Here is a 26,669-nt window from a genome sequence, read left to right as displayed (position 1 = left end):
CCTATATCCAGTATTATCTGTCTGCAATATCGGAGGCCGCACTTTCAGAAACGTATTTCTAGGACCCTTGATTTGGAGGAGCGAAAAAAGTGCCACCAAGGCAGTATTTTCACCCAGTTTTAACTACTTAAGTGTTTTACAGATTTTTTACGTTTTTTTTTTTTTTTTTTTCACACCCACTACTACTTTCCTTATTGCAATTAAAAAAAACTCACCTTCCCTATTGTGTTTCTCGACATGAATCCATGTAAGGACTCCAGGCAGCTGCATTAACTCAAAATGGCGATGATTTCTTTGTATTTTGCAGTCTCTGTGTATCGCCACTCGTCCCCAACATATAACTTACAAACATTAGTTAAATTAACTCTTACAAGCCAGACAAAACTAGTCAAGACTAGTATTACTTTAATTTTCAATAACATATAAATTATCAGTTAAAATAACAAATTGAGTTTTCTTGAACTGATAATGTAACATAGTAAGTTTTTTTTTAACTCAGAGCATCAAGTTGACCCAACAAATGAACATTTGTTTAATAAACTTTCAAATGTAACTTCTTGAGTTGGAACAAAGAGTAACTCACATTTTTTAGGCAGCAGGTGAACTTTTGTTTTTAAGTTTAAACAGCTTGAAATATCTTACAGTGTAAATTTACATCAACATTTTCATTAATACAAAACTAAATGGTAAACACAAAAATTATATTTTCTAAGCATTTTTGTTTGACATATCTTGAAAGTGCATTGCAACAATTTACGTGTGTGTGTGTGTGTGTGTGTGTGTTTGTGTGTGTGTTAAAAAAAAACCTTAGCTGACATTGCAATGAAGAAATCGCTATCTCATATTTATGCTAAGCATGTGGCTTATTTTCACAGACATTTGATTATTCTTGAAGATTTTACTAAGCCTCAGTCTTCTAACACACTTGCAACCCTTCTGCAGGTTCTGGAGTGACTGACCATTCCAGTCTGCTGCATGGTTCCACTTCTTGCTAGACATCACACCCTTGGAGGAGGTGGTCTAAGAACCTATGAGGGGGAGAATTATAAACTTGTCAGAATCTTTTTATCAAAATCTTCTTAGGCTCAGTGACTGGGAGCGTGAAGGTATAGTAGCTACACCCAAAATTCTGTCCGTATTTATTCAGTTCTTCCTAGTTTTTATAGCAGAATATAATACAGAGAGAAATCAGAGATGTGCTTAGGCCTGAGCATGCACACTGGCTGATCTAGCCTGGAAAATAAGCATTTTATAATGCTATTTGAGCAAAAGTAACAACATTTATGACACAGTTGTTGTTAGATTTCTTAGGTCATTTCAAATATGAAATGTAATCGTAAGCTTAGTGAACAGTTTTGGAGAATTTGATGTTTCCAAATTCAAAGAGATAGTAGTTGCACTTGCATGCCCGAGAGGTGATTCAAAGATGGCCGCCGAGTGACATGACTTAAAAGGACTTTTAAAAGGAGAATATTTCTGTCTTTTTTTTTTTTCATTCACACACAGATATCACACTTCTTCAGTCGATGTTTAATATTACAAGAGCAGCACAAGTGCTAAATATTTGGATTCTGCAGAGGTAAGTCATAATTGGTTTGAAACAACATGAGAGTGAGTAAATGATGACAGAATTTTCATTTTGGGTTGAGCTATTCCTTTAAATACAGATGTGAACGTCAGTCATTACACACTATATAGAGCAAGCTTTGCTACCTGCTGTGCATTATTATGCTGTGCATGATGTTGAACTCTGGACTGGACTGATGAAGGTGGAGGTGGAGGAGGTCCTTTAGGCCTTATTGCCTAAAATGAAGAGATCACAAAGTCCTGATCACGCTTTCACCATTCGCTAGGTAAAGAAATTAAATGATGGAATTAAGACAGATGTGACTACAAGTTACCGGAGATGGATTCTGATTTGGTGTCGCGTGAAATCTGTAGTCAGGGATATCGACTACATGAACTTCCTGCCGCCTTGGATGGCTATTGAGAAAACGGCAGTATTAAATACACTTGTTTTATTGACTTTCCCAAGTGTTTAAGTGTTGGTTTCCTATTCTCTTACCGGAATGAATATGGTACGCTCTTTCTGTGCTTGTAAAAGGAGATGGCCAGTCCAGATACAAGTATCCCAAACAGGACAAAGACAAACATAGTGATGGATGTTTTCACACCTTGAAATGCAAAGGCAAAAGAAAAAAAAATCACATTAATGATCCTCAAAACTAAAAGAATATGAAACTATTTTGAGTGCAATATCTGTGGTACTACCTTTAGAGAATCCATAACTTGCTGTTGGTGTTTCACAATCTGGCGGCAGCCATCCAGGCTCACATCTGCACTCCATTCTGTGGTCACAAACCTATAACATATACACTTACATTAATTCTTCAAAATAAAGTTACAAATTCTGATGTACGTATAACTTGTGAAGGACCTGAAATGGTCAAAGATTTTGGGTCATACCGCATGGCCTTGGCACTTGGCTGAGCAGTTTGCTGCTTTATAAACTGTCTCTAGGTCAACACACTCATTCTGGTAACAAACCTGAAAAAAACAAACACGTCGTTCGTAAATGAATTGAATGTCACAACTGTTGCAAACCTACAATGTTTTCATTTTTCTTTCATTAGAGGTGATTAAAGGAGTATATAGTTATTAAACTACAAGGAAGTTTGTGTATACTGTAACTGGCGTGTATCGAGAGACCAGTCTTACCATCCCTTCCCCACATTTGGTGCCAGTTTCAACTTGGCCATGATCATTTTCAGGATGGCTATAGAATGTGGCTTTACATTCAAGGAATTGTACCAGCCGTCCATAATTGGGATGTCCATTGCCATTGTAACAGAACAGTTTTCCACACAGCACATCTCTGTAGACAGACAGATAAGATTGGTGTTTGATCAGCTGGGACAAAAATAGTAACTGAAACAGTATGATATTAGAAGAGATTAATGAATGGACAGATTGATGAAAAAACGTACTTTCCATGGCATGCAATATATTTATCGCCGCTACGTTTGCAGTGGGCGTATGATTCTGATTTTGTGTTGTGTTGGTAGCAATATTCTTGAGCCACCACAGCATCTTTATTTATTTTAATAAAAAGAAAAAATTGGCAAAGTCATATGGGTTCAATACAGATTATTTTTCACTATTATTGTGTTGCTACAATATATTATTGTACTCACTTGCACCCCACATTTTAATGCACTGCTGCTCTTTCTGTGGGCACTGGCCATTGTAGCAATAGCCTTTACCATTCTCACAAGGGATTCCATTGACTGTAAAGACATCTTCAGGACACCAGGCTGAATTTCCAGTACATGACTCGGGCAAATCACATTCATCATTTTTTGGACGACACACATGTGCGGCTGACATGATCTGATGGGGAGGAATGAAAAACATGGCTGCATACTTTAGAGGTTAGAAGCTTGTTGGTAGTTTCCAGTATAAATGAATGGAACCAAATGATAAAATACATTTTTTGAGATGTTGACATATCGCATTCAAATTCTTGAAAACAATTATTTTGAATTAAGGGGATATATTTTGAACTATTTCGTTTCATCCCGTGCAAACAGAGGTTTAATTTTATTCTAATCAATATACATGAGAGGGAACACCCCTGGATTCATCAGTTATAAAGAGTTTGTACAAATATATGGGCTTTAATGGTTTAAAAAATGTTGAAAAAATGAGTGTGAGTGTATGCAGTAGTAGGCTATCATAAAGTGGCTGTGTTAATCTGATACTTTCATGATCTGATTAAAATGCCCCAGACTCTTCGAATCTTACCTTACAATTCTCACAACATTCTCCTGTTGCACATTGTGAGCCCTCTGTCAGCTTGCATGTGATTGCATTGCAGCATGGGTTTATACACTCCTATGTAGAAACAGGTTTTGAAATAATAGAATAGAAAGCTCTACTTCTTCAAGCAATGAATGAATGAACATCCAAGTAAAGGTCTTTGCTTTTATATTTCTTGAAAAAAAAAAAAAACTTTTTTTCAGATCATTGAATTGTCACAATTAGTAAACCCTAGTCTGCTTACCTGTACCGTTCCACAGTCACATTCTTCTCCCATCTCCAAAAATCCATTTCCACATATAGGTGGCTGAATCAGTTCTTTTGGTTTGGGCCTATTCAGAAGACATTTTGGGTTTTGGGTGTCCAGGTAGTTCACATAGCTATTAGTACTGCAGCTGCTGAAGTGGTGTGGGATGAAATAGCTGGAGAGACATGGAGCAGTGATATTTGTTCAGAACCATTGTTTTAGGCTCTCCGTAAGCTTAAAAATAAAACTTTACAGTAGAAATGTCAGATTTCACATTTTAATAAACTAATCGAGTTCAACAATTATAAGCATTAAGTACCTGAGGGCAGCTGTCATAATGCAAGCCTCATCAGAACAAACACATGTGTTGCTGTCATGACCCATGCCCAGATTGTGCCCCATCTCATGGGCCATTGTAGCCCCCACCACTATAGCCTTAGTGTTGTGATCCTTTGAATTGGAAAAATCAGTTAGTACTTATACTATAGGTGCAGTCTTAGAAAAGATTAAAAAAATAATAATTTAAATGTTTATTTAGTCTATATTATGATTAAGTATTAAGATGATTTGGCAGAAAGAACTAGGCTGTAATTGCTGCCTCATAGTTGTGAAGTTTCTGTTTCCTGTCACAAAGGGAGTTGATATATTTCCTCTAGATGGCGCTTGTGTACTTCAGCACTCATTTATTTAATATACTTTTGATTAGTTAAATTGTATAATTTTATATTTTGTTTTATTTTATCATAATTATTGTGATTTCTGTACTCAAGTGTTGTTTATTTAAGATTGAATCTTTCTAAGTGTTTCTTGATTATATTTTATTTTATACCCAATGTGCTTTTGTATGTCACTTCCTGTTTTGTCATCCGCACGAAGAGATGGGACGATGTAATTAATCATCGCAAAATCAAAAGGTGTTTTTCTCTATAATCATAAGTCATCCAATCAAGAAACTTCAAGATATTATCCCTTTTCTTAGCTCACAAGTAGGTTTGGGATCGAAAACCGGTTCTAAATTTCGAGGAACCGGGTATTTGAAGACGCCTGCATTTCGATTCTTCTTATACCTGCATTCGCATTTCAATTTGAATAAAAAGATTAAGTGCAGGAACAGAAAGAATTTGCGCCCTGTTTGTGTGCAGCGCACATGAAGCGCAAATGCTTGTGCAGATAGCAGCGGTCGCTCACGCGCTGTGGCTTCCTGGTTTGTGTCAGTTCTCAGAGTATTCCGTGTATTTCCACTGTAGAAAATGATTTATCTCATATTTGTCGACCAATTCACAGAAAAAGCCAGACAAATAAGACAATGGGCTAGTTGCATGTCTCCGCCATCTTGGATTTCCGGTCTTGCGAGTGTGTGCAAAGATAACTTTCTTTTTCTGTCTATGAAAGATACTTCTGGTTGTGCTAAACGTCAGTGCAGAGAACGTCTCCGGTTACTGTCCTAACCTCGGTTCCCTGAGAGACGGGAACGAGACATGGCGTTAACGCCTTGGGGACTCCCTTCCTTCCTAACCTACCTGAAATCCTATTGTAAAACACCAGTGAAGTTGCAACTCTCACTGGCCAATGCCAGCAACGGGGGCGGGGCCTCGCCACTATATATTGTGCTGTGTTGGCAGCATAACCTCAGAATCAGCCTACGCCATGTCTCGTTCCCGTCTCTCAGGGAACCAAGGTTAAGACAGTAACCGGAGACGTTCCCTCTCGAGAACGGTCTCTTGACATGGAGTTATCACCTTGGGGACTGTATAGAACAATGTCGTGGGAACAGCAAATAAAAAGGCTCAGCCTCGGTGGAGCAACTATAAATAATTCATGTATACACTTAAATTAATCCCCAGCCAATCAGATACGAGTCTGCGACATGCCTCGAAGGGATTGGATGTAGATTCCCATGTGGGGATCCAATCAGGTTACTTAAAAATCATGTCTGACGACAGATGTCTGAGAGAGATGCAGCCCCATCGCTATACAAATATGACACAGTCCTGTGAACTCACATACAAGTGTATAGCAAAACAGTGCAACAACCATTAGAAAGGAAATGCCAGGCACACATAGGGAATGACCGTATGAGGCGTTACAGTCTGAACCTCTTCCTACAGGACCTGGTCGAAACCACCAGCACCGTCAAACGGCTAGTGGTTGCAGGAGGAACCATGGGTCGTACTCACCGATAGGACCTGTGAGGCTAAATGACTGCATGTCCAAGTTGTAGAATCTGGCGAAGGTATTCTGCGAAGACCATCCAGCCGCCATACAAATATCTTTGATAGAAACTCCCTTAGTCCACACCCACGAGGAGGCGACAGCCCTCGTCGAATGGGCTCGAACACCAATAGGACATTCCATACCACAGCTAGAATATGCCAAGACAGCTGTTGTTTAGAGACAGGCTGTCCTCTGGTGCTGCCTCCGAAGCATACAAACAGCTCCTCGGATTGCCGAAATGCAGCCGTGCTGTTGATATAGATTCGTAAAGCCCTCACCGGACACAACACCTGACTCAGGGTGTCTTCCAATGAAGTCTCCGATTCTGGGGAGAAAGCAGAAAGAGCCACCACTTGCGCTCTAAATGTTGTCGAGAGCTATGGGGTGCCATATTGAGCCGTTTGCCTGAGACAGGAGATCTCGTCTCAGCGGGATCGGCCACAGGGGAGCCGTTAGTATTTCTAGAAGATCGGGAAACCAAGGCCTGTTCGGCCAGTACGGAGCGACTAATAACACTGACGCCTTCTCCTCTCTGATTTTGTGCAGCACTTGTGATAAAATCTTTAGTGGGGGGAATGCATACAGACGGGCATTCGGGCACTGTATTGTAAGTGAATCCCCGCCCAGGGGAGAGCGTGATAGTGAGAAGAACAGAGGGCAATGCTTGTTCTCCTCTATGGCGAACAGTTCAACCTCCGCTTTCCCAAACTGTTCCCAGATCAGCCTCACTGTCCCAGGGTTCAGTCTCCATTCTCCATGAGGAGTCCCGTTCCTTGAAAGCATATCCGCGCCACTGTTCAGGCATCCCAGAAAGTGCGCTGCTCGAATGGAGAGCAGATGGTGATCGGCCCACAGCAAAAGGCGTGCTGCCTGACTGTAAAGGGCTTTCGAGTTTACTCCGCCCTGGCGGTTTTTGTACAATACCACCGTCATGTTGTCTGTGCGAATCAAGACGTTGTGCCCCCTGATTTGCAGAGTTTAAAACTCTGAAGGGCCAAATAAACCACTCTCAGCTCAAGGCGATTTATGTACCACATTCTCTCCGACTCTGTCCAGTGGTCCGAGGCCGGTAAGCCATTGCAGTGAACTCCCCAGCCCGTCGTCGACGCGTCCGTCGTGACCATTTTCTACCGTGTGACCAGACCCATCTGGACGCCGCGCTGATACAAGTCGGGGTTCTGCCATGGTTTAAGCGCACTTAAGCACCTGCGAGTAACCACAATGCGGGCACGGCCCAATTTCCACGCCCTTCTCGGTACTTGAGTTTTCAGCCATAACTGGAGTGGGTGCATATAGAGTAGACCGAGGTGACAGACCATCGCGGCCGCCGCCATCCACCCCAAGAGCCTCTGATATTCCTTAAGTGCTACGGGACGGCCCAGTCTGAATGCGTTCAGAGCGGACATTAAATCTTGTACCCGCTCCTGGCTCAGATGTGCCCTCATTGTTATCGAGCCCAACTCCACCCCTAGATACATGATTGTTTGGCTGGGGCATAACACACTTTTTGGTACGTCCACACAGAGACCCAAACTCTCCAGGTGACGTAACAGAGCGCATTTGTGGATGTTGAGCACATCTTCTGAATGTGCCAAGATCAGCCAATCGTTCAAATAGTTCAATATACGCATTCCGCTCGCTCTCAGAGGGGAAAGTGCTGCATCCACACATTTCATAAACGTACGAAGTGCAAGTCCTAGCCCGAACGGCATCACCATGAACTGATACGCTATGCCTTCGAACGCAAATCTCAGAAAGCGCCTGTGACGAGGGGCGATCTGGATATGAAAATATGCGTCTTTCAGGTCCATCGAAACAAACCAATCTCCAGGTCGAATCTGTGCCAGTATCTGCTTTAGCATTGTCATTTTGAAAGCACATTTGTACAACGCACGGTTGATGGGTCTCAGGTCTAATATTGGACGGAGACCACCACCTTTCTTGGGAATGACAAAGTACCGGCTGTAAAACCCGCTCTCTCTCTCGCTCGGCGGGACCACTTCTATCGTGTGTTTCGCGAGGAGATTTCCTGCCTCAGAACCAGCTTGTTGTGAGCCGGAACCATTGATATGACCACGCCCTCTGCATTTTGAAAGACGCTGCTGTGTACCGGGGTTTTATTTAGAAAACTCACAGGACGAGTGAGAGGGCTGTGTGTTAGGGAGGGTCGTGCTTTGCCGATCAGCGGGGTGCGCGAGCCTCCTGTTGAATGACTGGATGACACGCATGTGCGTGTGTGCGAGATGTCGAGAGCAAGCCGCGGCTGCGGAGGTCCGACACCGGGGCATGAGCCTTGCCAGATACACGGGGAAGATGCGAGCCCGATTCTATTGATGGCTTCACGCTGTTTGTAAGGCCGTTGTGACTGGAGGAGGAGAAAAATGCTCTTTTTGTGAGGGTGTCTTTATTGACTTTATTGCATTTTGAACACACACAACACAGACATTCTCGTAGTCGCCTGCAACCGCCAAGGGGACTTCGTAAGAATATCTTATAATATCTCTCCTCTTCTGCACCAGGAACAAGGTTTTTGATCCGACGGAGGAGCTCCCCCGGGACGGTTCCTGCCTTTCTTGAAGCCGTGATGCCTTTCCTTTGGTGTCCTCTGCCACAGAGTTTTGGCGCAAACAGACGGCTCCATGGTGCTGATGCAGTGGCAGCAGCGGGGGTCGCTTCGACGGCCCGTTGGAAGCAGATGAGGATCTACCGCGTGCAGAAGGCTGTGCTGCAGGAAGTGACTCATCACTCTAGAGTGTTTCTGTGCCTCTGAGAAACGATCCGCGATAGCCTCGACTGCATCTCCAAATAGGCCAGATGGAGATACAGGAGCGTTGAGCAGCGCCCTCCTGTCCGCATCCTTCAGCTCAGTGAGAGTCAGCCACAGGTGTCGGTGGAGCACAACCATGTAGTCCATGCTCTGCCGGATCGCCTGGGCCGTCTTCTTTGTGGCTTTGAGCGCGAAATCCGTTGCTGCGCGTAGATCTTTAAACGCCTCTGGATCCGCCCTGCCCTCATCCAGGGATTTCAGAAGCTGTGCCTGAAAAACTTGGAGCACTGCCATTGTGTGCAGAGCAGAAATTGCTTCTCCCGAGGCCATTTACGCTTTGTCCGTGACATGTGCGGTCAAAGGGCAGGGCCTTGACGGTAGCGTAGCACCTGTCTTCAGAGAAGCAGAGGAGGGACAGAGGTGCGCAGCGATGGATTCATTGACGGGCAGAATGCATATCCACGGGCTTCCGCTCCCTCGACTTTTGTGAAATTTCCGACCCACCAGTGTGAGTGCTCTCAGCTGGTTCGTCGGGGGATTCCCACTCTAAGCCTAGACCACTCACGGCCTTAGTGAGAATTCGGACGAGTTCATCCTGGAATGCAGCCGTTCTCGAGAGGGAACCGGAGAAATCCAAATATTACCTTCTATATATAGGATTAAAAATATCACTTCAAATGCAAATAAGATATACACTGCTACTGTAAATGTTAACTGAGCCAGTTCATTTGAAACATGTTTGGGTCCGGTGAATGATACTGTTCACAAAATGAAAGTTGAACTCATTGTGTGTATACACAGCTACAAAATGTATTTTTATCTTACCAATTATGTAAATGTACAAATAACTAATTTCTCGAAAATCTTTGTATTACATCAAATTTACCTCGTGGGCTGTGAATTATCTTCATAAGTATCCATTTCTCAATTGTGCACACATCAGTTTGTTTCATCATTTTCACAACATATTTTATTATTTTACACAGTAAAGTAATACATGACTAATTTTAATATCTGTTTTATCTGATAATTATTGCAAAAGAATAACAATATACATGCACTGTTCATAGACAGATGATTCATGCTGCAGATCTTTCACAAAACAAATAAACATTGATAAAAACACATGAATGCAAACAGCGATCTTTTAATTAATGCAAACCTACTATAATTACATTAAGTTTAATTGTACAGTTACAGTTATAAAATATATGTTATCAAATAAAGTTAATAAAACAAGCTTTTATCAGAAATCTCTGTGTTTGTCAGAACAGTCAGAACAAAATCAGCTCTTCAAAAATGTAAAGTATCAAACATATTTGAGTGGTTTGTGTTTGAAAGAAGAAATCCCTGTGGACTGATTAACCTGACGCTGACGCTGATTGTATAATCAAAAGAAAAATAAAGCAATCTCTGCGTTGTATCTTGATGAATTTCCACACGGAGGTACGCAAAAATGTAGGGAGGATGTTTCCCCTTGTCTTTGATATACCACTATTCGCTGTTAAATTTAAAAAATATGAATTATATACATCTAGCCAAGTTTCGTATGTAAGTTTCCCTTACAGTAAATGCAGCATCGCAAGACCGGAAGTAGGTATGCACACACTCGCATCGCAGAAGCTCACCGGGGCCATTTTGTGCACCGAGCCCTAGCCTAATAAACGCGCTGCCTGTCATTAATGTTAATCAAAGAACAAAAGAAAATCATTCACTGACCTTGACTCAATATTTAATAACTTTAATTGGTTAATCTGTATTTTATTTATAAACAGAAAACTATGCAGTGTTTTAAAACTTTGTATTAGTTTATGTACCTTAAATTTTGTTCAGTTGTTCAGTATTTATTTATGATATTACTAATTGATTTGTTTGTTCCTATCTTATTACTTACTGTTTACTTGTCTTTAACACTTTGATATTTTACATTTATATTAATCTAGTTGTTTTTGCTATGGTATTTTTTTAAATGTTGATGTTGCTGTCTATGTTTGGCATCTATATCGATGTGTGCATTAAACATCTGTGAAAAAGGAACCTCAGCCTTCACATTGTGACTAAGGGCGGAATAAAGGCATTGCAACAATAAGCAAAACACCACAGTCAAGACCATGGTGAATCATCGTATGCTGTAATGGAAAATATTTCCTCTTCATCCATTATTGTGAAATTATTCTCTTCAAGGTTTTTTGCAAAAACATGCTAATGTATTTGTTCGTAATTTTACTGCAGTGGATGAATGAATTAATAAAACACCCCTAAACCATGCCCATACTAGCTTTCTACATATATCACAATGCTTTATTGTGATCATATTAGATCATTTATTTTCATTCATGTTAGTTTCATTACATATTTTTGGTCAAATATGTTTGAGACTTTTTATGAGAGAATATTAGTACCTGCACAATCCCTGTTGAAAGACCAAAACACATGTCTCCAATGTTAGCCAGACCTACAGTTGATCCATCAAAGTCAATTGCACTGAGAGAATGACAAAAATCAATGTTTAATCCAAATTCAACAAAACCTGCGCGATTACATTCAGTTAGTGGTTAAAGTCTGTCTCCTTCCTGTTTCAGTTCCTTAACCATTTCAAAGCAGAACACAAAATAACGCAACTTGGAGCAGACAAAGTATTGATTATATACTATATACAAAACCCGATTCCAAAAAAGTTGGGGCACTGTACAAACTTGTGAGTAAAAAAGGAATGGAATAATTTACAGATCACATAAACTTATATTTTATTCACAATAGAATATAGATATCATATCAAATGCTAAACGTGAGACATTTTGAAATGTCATGCCAAATATTGGGTCATTTTGAATTTCGTGAGAGCTAGACATTCCAAAAAAGTTGGGACAAGTAGCAATAAGAGGCCGGAAAAGCTAAAAAAAAAAAAAAAAAAAAAAAGTTCAAATAAGAAACAGCTGGAGGATCAATTTGAAACTTATTTGTCGGGTCTCGGGGCTAATCACCTGCCTTTTTGGTGTGTGTGTGTGTGTGTGTGTGTGTGTGTTTATCACTTGTCAGCTCACCGTGTCTACCTGTTTGAGTTTTCCCCGCCCTCCTTGTTTCTGTGTTATGAACCTTAATTGCTCGCCACCTGTTTTCTATGTTCTTCTAATTTTACACCTTTATCATTCCCTGTGTTTCTCTGCCTATTGTCAGACTGTTGTTACTCGTTTCAATAGCTCGGATCTTCTAGCTGTTCTTAGCACTCACCTTTGTCGTGTCTTGTCCTCAGGCTCCAGTGTGTTTAGCTGTTTTCTCTGCCCCCTGTTCCCCAGTGCAGAGCTCTTGGAAGCTTCAGTGTCATCCCTCCGGTCTCAGTGGTCGTACAAATAACTGTGGAACGTTACTCATCGGTTTGATTCATCTGCTTCGACTATTCTTCCAGTCACTACGAGTAATCCTGTGAACGTGACTCATCTGATCTGCCTCCTCTGCTTTAAATAAAGCCTTGCGTAAACCCGCATCTGAATCCTGCCCATTTCTCCTGACATAACAGTCTGACCAGATCATGGATTCAGCGGGATCTGATCCGCTCCGCTCGGCTCTCGTTCAGCAGGGAGTTTTGTTGGGACAGCATGCCACCCAGCTCGGCACCACCGCGCGGAAAGTGGACACTCTCACTGCCCGGGTCTCCGAGCTCATCGCACGGGTGGACTGTCTTCGGCGAGAGGCAACGAGCGGATCCGTTCTTCACACCGGTATGTTCCACGAGCCCGAACCTCATGCCAACAATCCGCCGGTCTATGATGGCGATCCTAACGCCTGTCAAGCGTTCCTCTCCCAATGCTCGCTGGTGTTCGCTCTGCAGCCCCGGCGTTACGCAAAAGAAGAGGCCAAAGTTGCGTACGTACTTACACTTCTTTCGGGCCGTGCCCGCGAATGGGGGATTGCCGTATGGAGATCGCGGGCTTCCTGTTGTGCAACCTTCGCGGACTTCAGTCATGAGATGGCAAAACTATTTGATCGCTCAGCTCAGGGAGACGAGGCGGCGGCCCAGTTATCGCGTCTGACTCAGGGGAGGAGCTCTGTCACGGACTACGCCATCCAGTTCCAGACTTTAGCGGCGGCCTGTGGGTGGAATGAGAGCGCGCTGCGCGCCCGCTTTCTTGAGGGGTTGGATTTCGCCATTTCATACGAACTCGCGGCCATAGAGCTCCCGCAGGAATTGGATAACCTCATTAATCTCGCGCTCCGTATTGAGGGCCGTCTCAGCCGCCGCCGCAAGCAACGGCAAACTCCCGCCCCGTGGCGCCACCTAGAGTCCTCTTCAGCCAGTTCAGCCGACCGACAGCCCTCGGAGGAGCCCATGCAGTTGGGTCGTTTACGGCTTACACCACAACAGAAGCAGGAGCGTCTGTCGTCGGGGGCGTGTCTATACTGCGGCGGGGGAGGTCACTTCGCTCTTCACTGTCCGTTAAAGGGCCAGGGGCCACCAGTGAGGCGGAGCGTCCTGGTGGGCACGGTTCTTAGTGCAAGCTCTCCTGCAGCACGGACTCAGCTGCCGTTCCAACTCTCCGTCCAGAGTCAATCTCACGCTGGACTCGCCCTTGTGGATTCAGGGGCTGAGGGGAACTTCCTCGATGCTGCTTCTGCCCAACGATGGAGAATACCACTTATCCCCTTAGTTAGTCCCGTATCAGCATGGTCGTTAGCTGGCCGTCCCCTTACCACCATCACTCACATCACCCCCAAGTTAAACCTTCATATTGCTGATAGCCATAGCGAGCTGATCGAGTTGTTTATTATTGATTCCCCTAAGGCCCCTTTAATTCTGGGACACCCATGGCTGCACAAACACAATCCTCACATTGACTGGGTCAACAATTCCGTGTTAGCCTGGAGTCAGTCTTTTTTTTTCCTCCTGTCTCTGTATCTTGTCTTCCTCAGGAGGATCCCTCGGACCTGGCCGGTGTTCCTGCGGAGTACCATGATCTTCGGGCGGTCTTCAATAAGGCCCGGGCCACCTCGCTACCCCCGCATCGCCCCTACGACTGTGCCATTGATCTTCTCCCGGGCTCTTCTCCGCCTAAGGGTCGTTTATATTCCCTTTCGGGTCCTGAAAGAGAGGCCATGGACAAATATATACGTGAGTCACTTCAAGCTGGGCTCATCCGCCATTCCTCCTCTCCCGCTGGTGCAGGTTTTTTCTTTGTTCAGAAGAAGGACGGCTCCCTGCGCCCCTGTATTGATTACAGAGGTTTGAATGACATTACTATTAAGAACAGGTACCCCCTACCTTTAATGTCTTCTGCTTTTGAGTTATTACAGGGAGCTCGCGTCTTCACCAAGTTAGACCTGCGCAACGCCTACCACTTGGTGCGCATTCGGGAGGGGGATGAGTGGAAGACGGCGTTTAACACTCCTTCGGGACACTACGAGTACTTGGTTCTTCCGTTTGGTCTTACCAATGCTCCAGCCGTTTTCCAGGGACTCGTCAACAGCGTGTTGGGTGACATGATCAATCAATTTGTCTTCGTGTATTTGGATGATATCTTGATTTTCTCCCCTTCTCTCCAATTACACACCCAGCATGTCCGACGGGTTCTCCAGCGCTTACTAGAAAATCAGTTGTTTGTCAAGGCGGAGAAGTGCGAATTCCACGCTGAGTCAGTTACGTTCCTTGGCCACATTATTTCCACGGAGGGGATCAAGCCAGATCCCGCTAAGATTGAAGCTGTCGCCCAGTGGCCGGTCCCTGACTCCCGGAAGGCTCTGCAGCGATTCCTGGGTTTTGCCAACTTCTACCGGCGATTCATCAGAAATTTTGGTCAGATCGCTGCACCGCTCACAGCCTTAACCTCCACCAAGGTGTCCTTCAGATGGAACCGGGAGGCGCAGGTAGCCTTTGACATTTTAAAGTCCCGTTTTGTCTCTGCACCTGTTCTGTTGGTTCCAGATCCTGAGGCCCAATTCGTTGTGGAGGTTGATGCTTCGGACGTCGGGGTTGGCGCAGTTCTATCTCAGCGTTCCCTCCACGATGGGAAGCTCCACCCTTGTGCATTCTTCTCTCGTCGTCTCAGCCCTGCAGAACGTAACTACGACATCGGCAATAGAGAACTGTTGGCGGTACGATTGGCCTTGGGTGAGTGGCGTCACTGGTTGGAGGGGTCAGTGCAGCCCTTCTTGGTCTGGACGGATCACAAGAACCTGGAATACGTCCGTTCGGCCAAGAGGCTGAGCTCGCGCCAGGCCCGTTGGGCGCTCTTCTTTGCCAGGTTCAACTTCACCCTCTCGTACCGGCCGGGCTCTAAGAACACCAAACCTGATGCCCTCTCTCGTCTGTTCGATGCTCCAGGGGGGGAGGTTGCGGCCGAGGCCATCCTTCCTGAGGGGGTGGTGGTCGGGGCTCTTTCATGGGGTATCGAGCAGCGAGTTGAGGAGGCCGGTCGAGGGGTGCAGGTGCCAGGAGAGTGCCCGGCGGGCAGGTTGTCGGTGCCGGCTGCGCTGCGCTCTGAGGTCCTTGAGTGGGGTCACTCATCCAGGTTAGTCTGCCATCCAGGTATTCGGAGAACGTTGTCTGCCATCCGACAGCGTTTCTGGTGGCCTACTATGGCCGCCGATGTTAGACAGTTTGTGTTGGCCTGCCCCACATGTGCCCAAAGTAAGACGGTCAATCGTCCTCCTGATGGTCTGCTAACCCCTCTCCCTATCCCTTCCCGTCCTTGGTCACACATTGCCCTTGATTTCGTCTCTGGGCTTCCTCCCTCGAAGGGTAACACTGTGGTTCTCACGGTGGTGGATCGCTTTTCCAAAGCTGTTCATTTTATCCCCCTGCCCAAGCTGCCCTCCGCCCGGGAGACCGCCCAACTGGTGGTGGACCACGTCTTCCGTCTCCATGGATTTCCGGTGGATGTGGTTTCTGATAGGGGTCCCCAGTTCGTCTCCCGGTTCTGGAGGGAATTTTGTAGACAGATTGGGGCCTCCGCAAGTCTGTCTTCAGGGTTTCATCCTCAGACCAATGGGCAGTGTGAGCGGGCCAACCAGGATCTAGGAAGAATGCTCCGCTGTCTAGCATCCAACAATCCGAGTTCCTGGTGCCAGCAGCTCTCATGGGCAGAATACGCTCATAACACACTTCCGGTGGCCGCGTCAGGTATGTCCCCTTTTGAGTGTTCTGTTGGTTATAACCCACCTTTGTTCCCCTCACAGGAACCCGACGCAGCGGTTCCATCCGCCCTGGCTTTCGTCCAGCGCTGCCGTCGCACCTGGGAGAAAGCCAGGAGGATTCTGATCCAAACCTCTGGCCGAACCAAGACTGCAGCTGATCGTCGCCGATCCTCTCCTCCTGCCTATGTGTGTGGTCAGCGGGTTTGGCTTTCTACCAAGGATCTGCCTCTCCGGGCGCCTTCTCGTAAGCTGGCACCCAGATTCATTGGGCCATTCCGCATCACCAAGGTGGTTAGTCCGGTGGCGATCAGGCTCAAGCTCCCTCCAACTTTTGGTCGGGTTCACCCGGTATTTCATGTTTCCAGGGTCAAGCCGGTGTTCTCTTCCCCCCTTAATCCTGCTTGTAGTCGGCCCACCCCCCCGCCCCCTCGTCTTGTGGATGGATCTCCCACCTATACGGTTAAGAGATTACTCGATGAGCGGCGCCGCGGCAGGGGGTTTCAGTATCTTGTGGACTGGGAGGGGTATGGCCCAGAGGAGAGGTGCTGGGTGCCGTCCCGGGACATTCTGGACCGCTCGTTGATTGAGGACTTCCGGCGACATCGAGGTAGGGCCCTTCCTAGAGCGTCAGGTGACGCTCCTGGGAGGGGGGGTACTGTCGGGTCTCGGGGCTAATCACCTGCCTTTTTGGTGTGTGTGTGTGTGTGTGTGTGTGTGTGTTTATCACTTGTCAGCTCACCGTGTCTACCTGTTTGAGTTTTCCCCGCCCTCCTTGTTTCTGTGTTATGAACCTTAATTGCTCGCCACCTGTTTTCTATGTTCTTCTAATTTTACACCTTTATCATTCCCTGTGTTTCTCTGCCTATTGTCAGACTGTTGTTACTCGTTTCAATAGCTCGGATCTTCTAGCTGTTCTTAGCACTCACCTTTGTCGTGTCTTGTCCTCAGGCTCCAGTGTGTTTAGCTGTTTTCTCTGCCCCCTGTTCCCCAGTGCAGAGCTCTTGGAAGCTTCAGTGTCATCCCTCCGGTCTCAGTGGTCGTACAAATAACTGTGGAACGTTACTCATCGGTTTGATTCATCTGCTTCGACTATTCTTCCAGTCACTACGAGTAATCCTGTGAACGTGACTCATCTGATCTGCCTCCTCTGCTTTAAATAAAGCCTTGCGTAAACCCGCATCTGAATCCTGCCCATTTCTCCTGACATTATTAGGTCAATTGGCAACATAATTTGAGTATAAAAAGAGCATCTCAGAGTGGCAGTGTCTCTCAGAAGTCAAGATTGGCAGAGGATCACCAATTCCCCCAATTCTGCGGCGAAAAATATTGGAGAAATATCAGAAAGGAGTTACTCAGAGAAAAATTGCAAAGAGTTTGAAGGTGTCATCATCTACAGTGCATAATATCATCCAAACATTCAGAGAATCTGGAACAATCTCTGTACGTAAGGGTCAAGGCCGGAAAACTATACTGGATGCCGTTATCTTCGGGCCCTTAGATGGCACTGCATCACATACAGGAATGCTACTGTAATGGAAATCACAACATGGGCTCAGGAATACTTCCAGAAAACATTGTCAGTGAACACAATCCACCGTGCCATTCGCCGTTTCCAGCTAAAACTCTATGGGTCAAAAAAGAAGCCATATCTAAACAGGATGTGCAGGCTTTTTATCTGGGCCAAGGCACATTTAACATGGACTGTGGCAAAGTGGAAAACTGTTCTGTGGTCAGACAAATACAAATTTGAAGTTATTTTTGGAAAACTGGGACGCCATGTCATCCGGACTAAAGAGGACAAGGACAACCCAAGTTGTAATCAGCGCTCAGTTCAGAAGCCTGCATCTCTGATGGTAAGGGGTTGCATGAGTGAGTGTAGCATGGGCAGCTTACACATCTGGAAAGGCACCATCAATGCTGAAAGGTATATCCAAGTTCTAGAACAACATCCAGACGTCGTCTTTCAGGGAAGATCTTGCATTTTCCAACCTGACAATGCCAGACCACATACTGCATCAATTACAACATCATGGCTGCGTAGAAGAAGGATCCGGGTACTGAAATGGACAGCCTGCAGTCCAGATCTTTCAACTATAGAAAACATTTGGCACATCATAAAGAGGAAGATGTGACAAAGAAGACCTAAGTCAGTTGAGCAACTAGAAGCCTGTATTAGACAAGAATGGGACAACATTCCTATTCCTAAACTTGAGCAACTTGTCTCCTCAGTCCTCAGACGTTTGCAGACTGTTATAAAAAGAAGAGGGGACACCACACAGTGATAAACATGGCCTTGTCCCAACTTTTTTGATACGTGTTGATGCCATGAAATTTAAAATCAACTTATTTTTCCCTTAAAATTATATATTTTCTCAGTTTAAACATTTGATATGTCATCTATGTTGTATTCTGAATAAAATATTGAAATTTGAAACTTCCACATCATTGCATTTTTTTATTCACAATTTGTATAGCTTGCCAACTTTTTTGGAATTGGGTTTGTCATTTTTTCCCCACATGTGAGCTGACCTGAGGAGATGGGCAGTGTCATGTTTCTGTCTTTCGATGAGATCGCTGTAGCTCCAATGGGAAAATGCGTTCAAGGTATCTTTAGCAACAGAAGACACTGTTATCTTATCACTATCTGTCCAGACTTCAAATCCAGTTAGAGCTACAAATGTGTTGATTTCTTTATATACCTGCACAGCAAAAAACAAAAATAAATAAATAAAAGGATGAGTATTGTATGTTACTGTATATTGTGTACATTGGTGTCCAAAAGTCTGAAACCATTTGCAATTTTTTTTTTCTGATTGAATACCTTTTAAATATATATATATATATATACACATACATACATATTGAGGAAATAATAATAATAATAATAAGTGCTTAATTATATAAGCGCTTAATAATAATTATATATATATATATAATTATATATAATTTCCTCAAATACAGAATTAGTAAATCTATGCATTTAGTACACTTATTCTTCTTTCAACTGACAAATGACCTACAGTACACTATTCATCAAAGGTTATTACAGTTAGTATTAGTATATCCATTTACAATTATAATTTTCCCCCTTTGGCTGAAACTGACTCACAAGCTTGTGGGACAATATGAGCAATGTTATTCAAGATGATTTGCATCTTGTGTGCTTTCGTGGAAGCAGGGATGTCATGGGCCTTGTCACAAAAAAAAAAAAAAAAAAAAAAAAAAAAACTATATATAGACATGCAGAATCTTAAATGTTTTTACCCATTTTATGCTATTAAGTTCCTTTGTTTTAAATCACTCTTGAATCAACCTTTTAAATGGAGTTTAAATCACAGGTTTTACGATTTTTGGATTCCACTGTATATGTGTTTCTTGTTCTAGTGTGACAAAAACATATTTGGTCACCATAAATAGTTTAACTAAAGTACTAAACCAGTATTCAACAGAAGATCTGTAGATGGCATAGATCTGTATCTATTCATATGATTAATTAACACACTCAAGGATCCTTGTAATCACAGGTCCTAGTTGTAATATCCTGTATGATCCATAAACGTCGGCATGCTAGAACTATTGAATAAAATATACGTCATCATTGACTCACATTATTCATGTAATTGATGATCTCAAATATTCTCTTTCTCAGCTTCTCATGGCTGCTGTCTAACTTCTTGTACTGAGGGGGAAACAAAACAAAAAAAATGAATTATGAATCGAAGCATTTTGTCACTAATTAGTCACACTGGTATTTGGACACACTTTCTGAAATCTGTTAGCATCAGTGATTTTAAATTTACTGAGAACAGTTCGATTCTATTAAAACAGAAATGCTGAATAAGCACAAACTCCCACATATTGCTCTAACCCAGTAAGGGTTTAGTGTTAGAGCATCAGATATCAACTATATATATATATATATATATATATATATATATATATATATATATATATATATATATATATATATATATATATATATATATATATATATATAATGAAAAAAGTCTCTTTATTTATTTCTTAGATCTGTTATGCTTTATCTTTATTAATGTTTTAGATCTGTTACTTCACTCATACTTCACTGTTGTCTGCCACAACGAAGAACTCAATGTATTTTTGTTGCTGGAAAAAAGTTGGCCCCTGATCAAGACAAAAAGAAATAGGCTGAAATTACAGAACTGCCAATAGAATAATTCTTCAGTGAAATCATTTTGAAATCAATATTATCTAGCCTACATTACAACGTACAGGATAAGGTTAATCAGGGACATGTTTTTTGTGTGGTTTTTTTTTTTTTGCAATTTGGACTTCTGCAATTTATTGTGATGGTTGTCGTGACATTGCAGAACAGCACATAAGACTTTAAGACAACCAAGCCAGAATATGCTTAATTCTTAACAATATTGTGATTTGCTGTTTTTTTTTTAATGCTAACTTAAAATGAATAGACAGTCTTACTGAGGAACGAGAACGACTTTTGACAATGCGTGGAGGAGCACTTTTCTCACTCTCGTCCCAGCTAGTGGTGTTGACTCCACACATCCTAGGCGTCTCTTCATTTACATCTTCATACTTAAAGACAGCATGGTCACCATCACCATCCTCAGACAACGGCTCAATCAGAAATCTCTGCTCCTCTGTTTGGAAATAGCCTCTGTGAAGACATTTCACGTAATAGGCACAATGTCATTTGTAGGGTCTTTCGGCCTGGTTGCAAAGAAATAAAGGCACCTGGCATGAGATCAAGGGTGATTGGAAAACCATGTGTAATTTATGTATCTCATTTATCTAAGTAGAAATCACAAGTCACACTGTAGCTTCCTTTAATTGCATGAAAGTGTAGAACACACTTTAGGCAACAAACTTGCATTGCAGTATGCAGCAATAGTTAGTGTAAAAACAGCAGTAGAGATTGTGTGTGTGTTTGGGGGGGGGGATAATATGTTATGTGTATATGTTATATATGCATTGTGAAAAAGTTCAAAAGAAACCTCTTTAAAAATTGTGTTTCCCTACCGTAAACCATCACAGGTGCTCATGCTAACCGACGATTTACTGTCATTGACTATTTTCCCATGATAATAGCATAAATCCTGTGGAAGAAAAGGGTATTTCACTTTATGGATCACTACACAATAATAATTTATAGTTGATTAGCTTGTAACATGTATGTTATATATGTCATATGTTAGTAATACTAGTTGTAGCACACCAGATCCTTAGGTGAAGTTGTGACAAGCATCCCATCTTTTGTGTAGTAAGTTTCGCTATAGTCTTTAGTCAGCATGCCACTGTTGATCAACACACATTTCTCAGATCAGTCACAAAAAAGGGACAAACTGACAAATCAAAATGCGTACTGTGGGAACTGCAGTTTTAATACGAACAGATGTTTGTCTATGAGGAACTTTACAAAATTGCAACATGCAGATTTTACGTATCCCGAGATACCCACACGCACACACAAAATGATGACAAAGGAGTAACTGACAGACAAGCTTACTCATTTTTCTGGAGATGCATTTTAATGTCTCGACCTCCTAGTTTCATAGCGTATTTCACTGTGTCAGGTCTTGACTGCAAGGAAATAAATTATTTATTGTTTGATGAAAATATTTACAAATGACATTTAGTGGTAGGTAGACGAGAACTGACCTTTAAATCTCTTTTTTGTAGGGAATGTAATCTGACTGGTCGAACAATCTCATAAACCTTTTTTCCATCTAGTTCAGGAATGTGACCAACTATAGCAGATTGACAAACAGAGGGAATTACACACACTGAAGCACAGATTAGTCAGAAAGTACAGAAATACAGTAATGATTATTATAATTTTTTTTAATATAGTCTTTAGTTATGTTAGTTTCTTTGTTAGTTTTTTTTTTTTTTTTTACCCAAATGCTGGATTTATTTTAGTTTTTTACTGGTTTTGTCATGCTGAACAACAATTACTGTATTTGCATCATTGTAAGGGGTAGGTTTAGGTTTGGGGTAGGTGTAAACGTTAAGAAATCTAATAGGTACAAAATTTTAGTGAATTGTTTTAACTTGCGTTGTTATGGGGAATTCTGCACCCCTGGCAGATTATGCACCCCCTCATTTTAAACCGTTACCTGATTGTCTAATCTTAAAGGCAGGGTAGGTAAAACATTTATAAACAACTTTCTTCCAAATTCGTTTAAACTTTCTATATATATATATCAATGCATAATTAAAATGTAAGTACTCTGATAAAAAGAGTATAAAAATCGAGTGACTCTAGACCGTTTAATCTGTATTAAACACAGCTCATTATTTCCATTCGGGACGAAACATAGGATTGGCTTAGGCGACTGTCACTCTCTCGCAACCATGGCAACCACACTTTTGCCACACATGACCTGCCCACTTGCGCGCGTACGTTTGATTTGAGGAATTCAAGAGGCACGGATCCTAGGAATACCAAAACAATTGTAGAGAAACAGCAAGCAAAATTCACAGTACCGGCCTATGCAGTTAGTGAAGGCAAACCAGGCAAAAAAAAGGAAGACAGTAACAGTACAAGAAAAGGCAATGAACAAAAAGTCTTTGGATAAACAAAGAAATAAAACGTGAGTTAATATCGGCGTGGCTTTCCAGCGATGCGAGAACTGAGGGAACTCAAGGGGCTGAAAAGTGACTCCTTGATGGCTTTATTTCTGCTGGACAGGTAAATCTTTATTTTTGTATTTTGATCATACATATTTTTTTGTTTATTTTTTCATGAAGCATGTGTCATTAGCACACGTAGCTGCATAATATAGCTAACATAACATTACTTAGCGAGCCGTAGTAGAGACGATAAATAATCTATAGGCCTAGCTCAAGATGATAGCTATAGCGTGGCTTTGGAAGGAGCCCAGAAGGGAGGGGGTGGAGTGAATGGAAATAATGAGCTGTCTTTAAAACAGTCGTGAGAGGTCTACAGACACTCGATTTTTAAACGTTCTTTTTCAGAGTACTTACATTTTAATTATGTATTGATATATAAATAAAGTTTAAACAAATTTGGAAAAAAAGTTTTTTATATATTTTTTACCTACCCTGCCTTTAACGCCCCCTCCACCCCCAAATAAAAGCTGTAAATGGGGCGATATCTTTTCAAAGGGAAACAATCATGGACCAAACTAATATGTAAATTTTAGGTACTAATGTGTATACCTTTAAAAACCTTTACAAAGGTGTACTTAACCTGTTAACTGTCACTCACCTTTTTGAACATAGACTTGAAAGTGCATAATCCAACGAAAAATTTTATCATTCATGACTGAAACCATTCTGTAACGTGATTTTAATGTAAAATTTTCATGGTAATGCAATGTTTGAAAGGTTTCAAAGGATTAATTTTTAAGATTTCAAGTTTTCAAGTGATATATAATTTCTGGTGATTTCTAAAGTGTGATAGAGAAAAAGGCAACAAAGAAGACTTTTTTTGACAAAGGTCAGAACTCCCGTTATGATGTAGGTTTTTGAGGTGCACTCTTGCCATAAATTAATCTATTACTTTTCCTACATAATTTTTTTTACAGAAAAGATTGGTAAAATATCTATTTAGGACTCTTAGACCTTTCCAACGATATATAGTTGGTCATGATTAGATTAGGATTTAATTGTAATATAGTGAAGTAAACGTAGGGGCCCACCGAGGGGGCAGGTGACAGTTAACAGGTAAAAAAATAAAAAATAAAATAAAAAGATACTACCTCAGTGACCGCTTTTGTACCTTATTTTTTTTCTCTAAAAGTGTGGTGCATCCCTTTTTTTCCGGACTATAAGTCTCACTTTTTTTCTGATTTGGCTGGTCCTGCGACTTATAGTCAGGTGCGAATTATTTATCAAAATTAATTTGACATGAAACGAGAGAAATGAACTAAGAGAAAACATTACTGTCTCCAGCCGCTAGAGGGCGCTCTAATTCTGCTCAGTGTTCTTGTAGTCTACTACTGAAGACGTAGAGCACCCTCTCGCGGCTGTAGAAGGTAATGTTTTCTCTTTTTGTTTGGTTCTAAATAAATGTGACTTAGGCCCCATTTACACTGCATGGTTCAAGTGACCCAAATCCGATTTTTTGCTCTCATGTGGCACAGATCGGATATGACCGGTGTACGTGTAAGCAGGAAAAAACTGCATGGATTCCAATGTTCTCAGATCGGATTCAGGCCTCCTTCATATGTGGTAATAAATCGGATATGAATCTGATACGTGCCTTTGCGTGTGCCATGTAAGCAGACAAATCGGATATTAAATCCCCAGTAAATGCGAGCCGTACGTCATTAAAAAAGTGACGTCAACTCAGGTCGACACCGCCAACTGAGATCACATGACTTATTATAGGCGTGATGGAGGACGAAGGATACACATAGTGGAGCAATGCCGAGGTTTCATGTCTTTTCAGTCTTTGGGGCGAAGAGATGGGGCAAAAATGCAGGGTTGTTACAGAAATAAAGGGCTCTCCTTTTTTTTCCTCCGCCATACGAGACCAATGTTTTGCTGATTTTTTTTTTCTGCTCCCCAGCCCTTGACGAATGTAAATCGCGGATTAATCGCACAGCTCAAAAAAGTTTTGACAGGTCAGCGAGAGAGAGAGTGCGAGCGAGAGAGCGCGAGAGAGATAGAGAGATAGTGCGCGTGAGAGACAGCGAGAGAGAGAGAGAGAGAGAGAGAGAGAGAGAGTGAGCCCCGGCTGCACGCTCACAGTCTTCAAACAACACGAGTGCGGTCCTGCTCTCTCTCCCTCGCGCATATTAATCAATTGACAAGATGGTGTCATAATCATTTAAAATGAGAATGTAAATCTGCTCTCCCCATTTTTGTTTGTAAGAAAAAGTTTGATTAGATTTCATATCGCAATATATATCGTAGAAAAATAAAATATTGCAATGTCATTTTGTTCCCAATATCGTGCAGCCCTACTGTATAATTTTATTTACATCTGCATCCATTGTATTTTGTGCTGTTTTACTTCTTTTTCCGGGTCAGAACGTCTACGTTTGGTAGTTTCAGTAGTGTATAGTGTAAATGCAAAAATCGGATATGGGACACTTTTAAAAGATGATGTAAGCAGGTCGTCAAAAAAATCGGATATAGTCAGAAAATCGGCTTTGGGCATCAAGACCTGTGTAAATGCAGCCTTATAGTCCAGTGCGACTTATATATGTTTTTTTCCTCGTCATGATGTATTTTTGGACTGATGCGACTTATACTAAGGTGCAACTTATAGTCCGAAAATCAAATAATATAATATGCACAATGCTATTGACCAAAATTTATTTACAGTCATATTTTGATACATTTACATTTAATACACTACAACCTAATCTGTTACCATTGGTTTCATACAAATTATGATTTGAAATTATATAAAACATTATTCAACATATAATACAATAAAATAATACAAACAGTACATTTGTTGTAAATTTTCCCTGACCCTTAGTAAATCTAGGATCTGTACAAATAAAAATATCTCATACTTTTATTCTAAAATCAGACACCCATCATTACGTGAACTCTTGCAGTGCAGCCGGTGTAGTATTAAAGTCCACAGCAGTGCAGAGATAAGTTAAACAGTCGTTGTGAAGCAGAGGCACTAGTGTATCCAGTATCTTACCTGAGGGATTGAGTGAAACACACAGAGCGAAGATCCACAACATCAGATGTCTTTTGGCCATTGTCAGTGTACAGAACAACTGAAACAGGACCGTCTGGCTGAGCAACGTTTTATAGTTCAGCTGAAGTGTTGTTTTGGCTCTACATCTGCACATTCAGGAAGTGACACAGAGTTTACTGACATGATTGCACACACCCTTGAAAGTGTCAAATAAGTTCAGGAAACATACAAGACAGGCCGTGATGTTACGATACTCGCACTTCGTGAGAACAAGCACTAGAGGTGTCACTTATGAGTGTTCAGTGGCCTTAACTGCTGCAAATAAGTGATTAATATAAATTGATCACTCTAAGCAAATCTTCACTTATGTGTTCTTAAAAGCCTTTTAACATCTGTTGGTCAAAAACACACACACACACAGACACACATAAAAAAAAAATGCAATCATCCATACAAACAATGAGGTAAATGTTGATGTTTAAACTTCCTGAGCAAGGCGGTCACTTGGTTGTTATCTCACAAAACTGAACACGATTCAAGGCACAATCTAATTCTATGCTTCCTTTTTCAAAATTTTTGTTACTATGATATGTAAATAGTTTGCCATCCTAATAACAGTCAGAAAATCTAACCACTTTCTTTCACGTATAACATTTATGTTACCAAGTTATATCATATTATTTTGACCTTTTATTTCAAAATAGTTTTTTTTTTTTACATGATTTATTCAAGTACACCTTAAATTGGCAAAGAATGCTTTGGACAGATATACATTGGTTGAAATGTAATGATTAAATTTAAAAATGTCACTGGATGAATATAGAAAGTGTATTGCCTGCATTTTTAGATAAAAGGGTAGACAA

At 42.0% G+C, this 26,669-nt stretch overlaps 1 protein-coding gene across 1 annotated transcript; it reads right to left on the bottom strand.

Annotated features, from left to right (window-relative positions):
* Positions 1 to 172: 172 nt before the first annotated feature.
* LOC113069971 (zinc metalloproteinase-disintegrin-like batroxstatin-3) lies at positions 173 to 25,957 on the bottom strand. The gene is made up of 22 exons (XM_026243115.1): positions 25,807 to 25,957; positions 21,834 to 21,922; positions 21,682 to 21,755; positions 21,391 to 21,469; positions 21,195 to 21,271; positions 20,637 to 20,832; positions 20,256 to 20,318; positions 19,783 to 19,854; positions 18,705 to 18,874; positions 11,450 to 11,531; positions 4,386 to 4,516; positions 4,064 to 4,241; positions 3,805 to 3,894; positions 3,195 to 3,390; positions 2,988 to 3,090; positions 2,719 to 2,875; positions 2,467 to 2,547; positions 2,272 to 2,362; positions 2,066 to 2,174; positions 1,902 to 1,983; positions 1,714 to 1,803; positions 173 to 1,028 (listed from the first exon to the last, which is right to left on the bottom strand). The coding sequence occupies exons 1-22, from the start codon at positions 25,865 to 25,867 to the stop codon at positions 999 to 1,001; spliced, it is 2,301 nt and encodes a 766-aa protein (XP_026098900.1). The 5' UTR covers positions 25,868 to 25,957; the 3' UTR covers positions 173 to 998.
* Between the last annotated feature and the right edge of the window lie 712 nt (positions 25,958 to 26,669).

This window comes from Carassius auratus, unplaced genomic scaffold (assembly GCF_003368295.1).
Source record: "Carassius auratus strain Wakin unplaced genomic scaffold, ASM336829v1 scaf_tig00002602, whole genome shotgun sequence".
NCBI lineage: Eukaryota > Metazoa > Chordata > Actinopteri > Cypriniformes > Cyprinidae > Carassius > Carassius auratus.
Note: the sequence above shows the minus strand (reverse complement) of the source record. Positions and strands in the feature narration are given on the sequence as shown.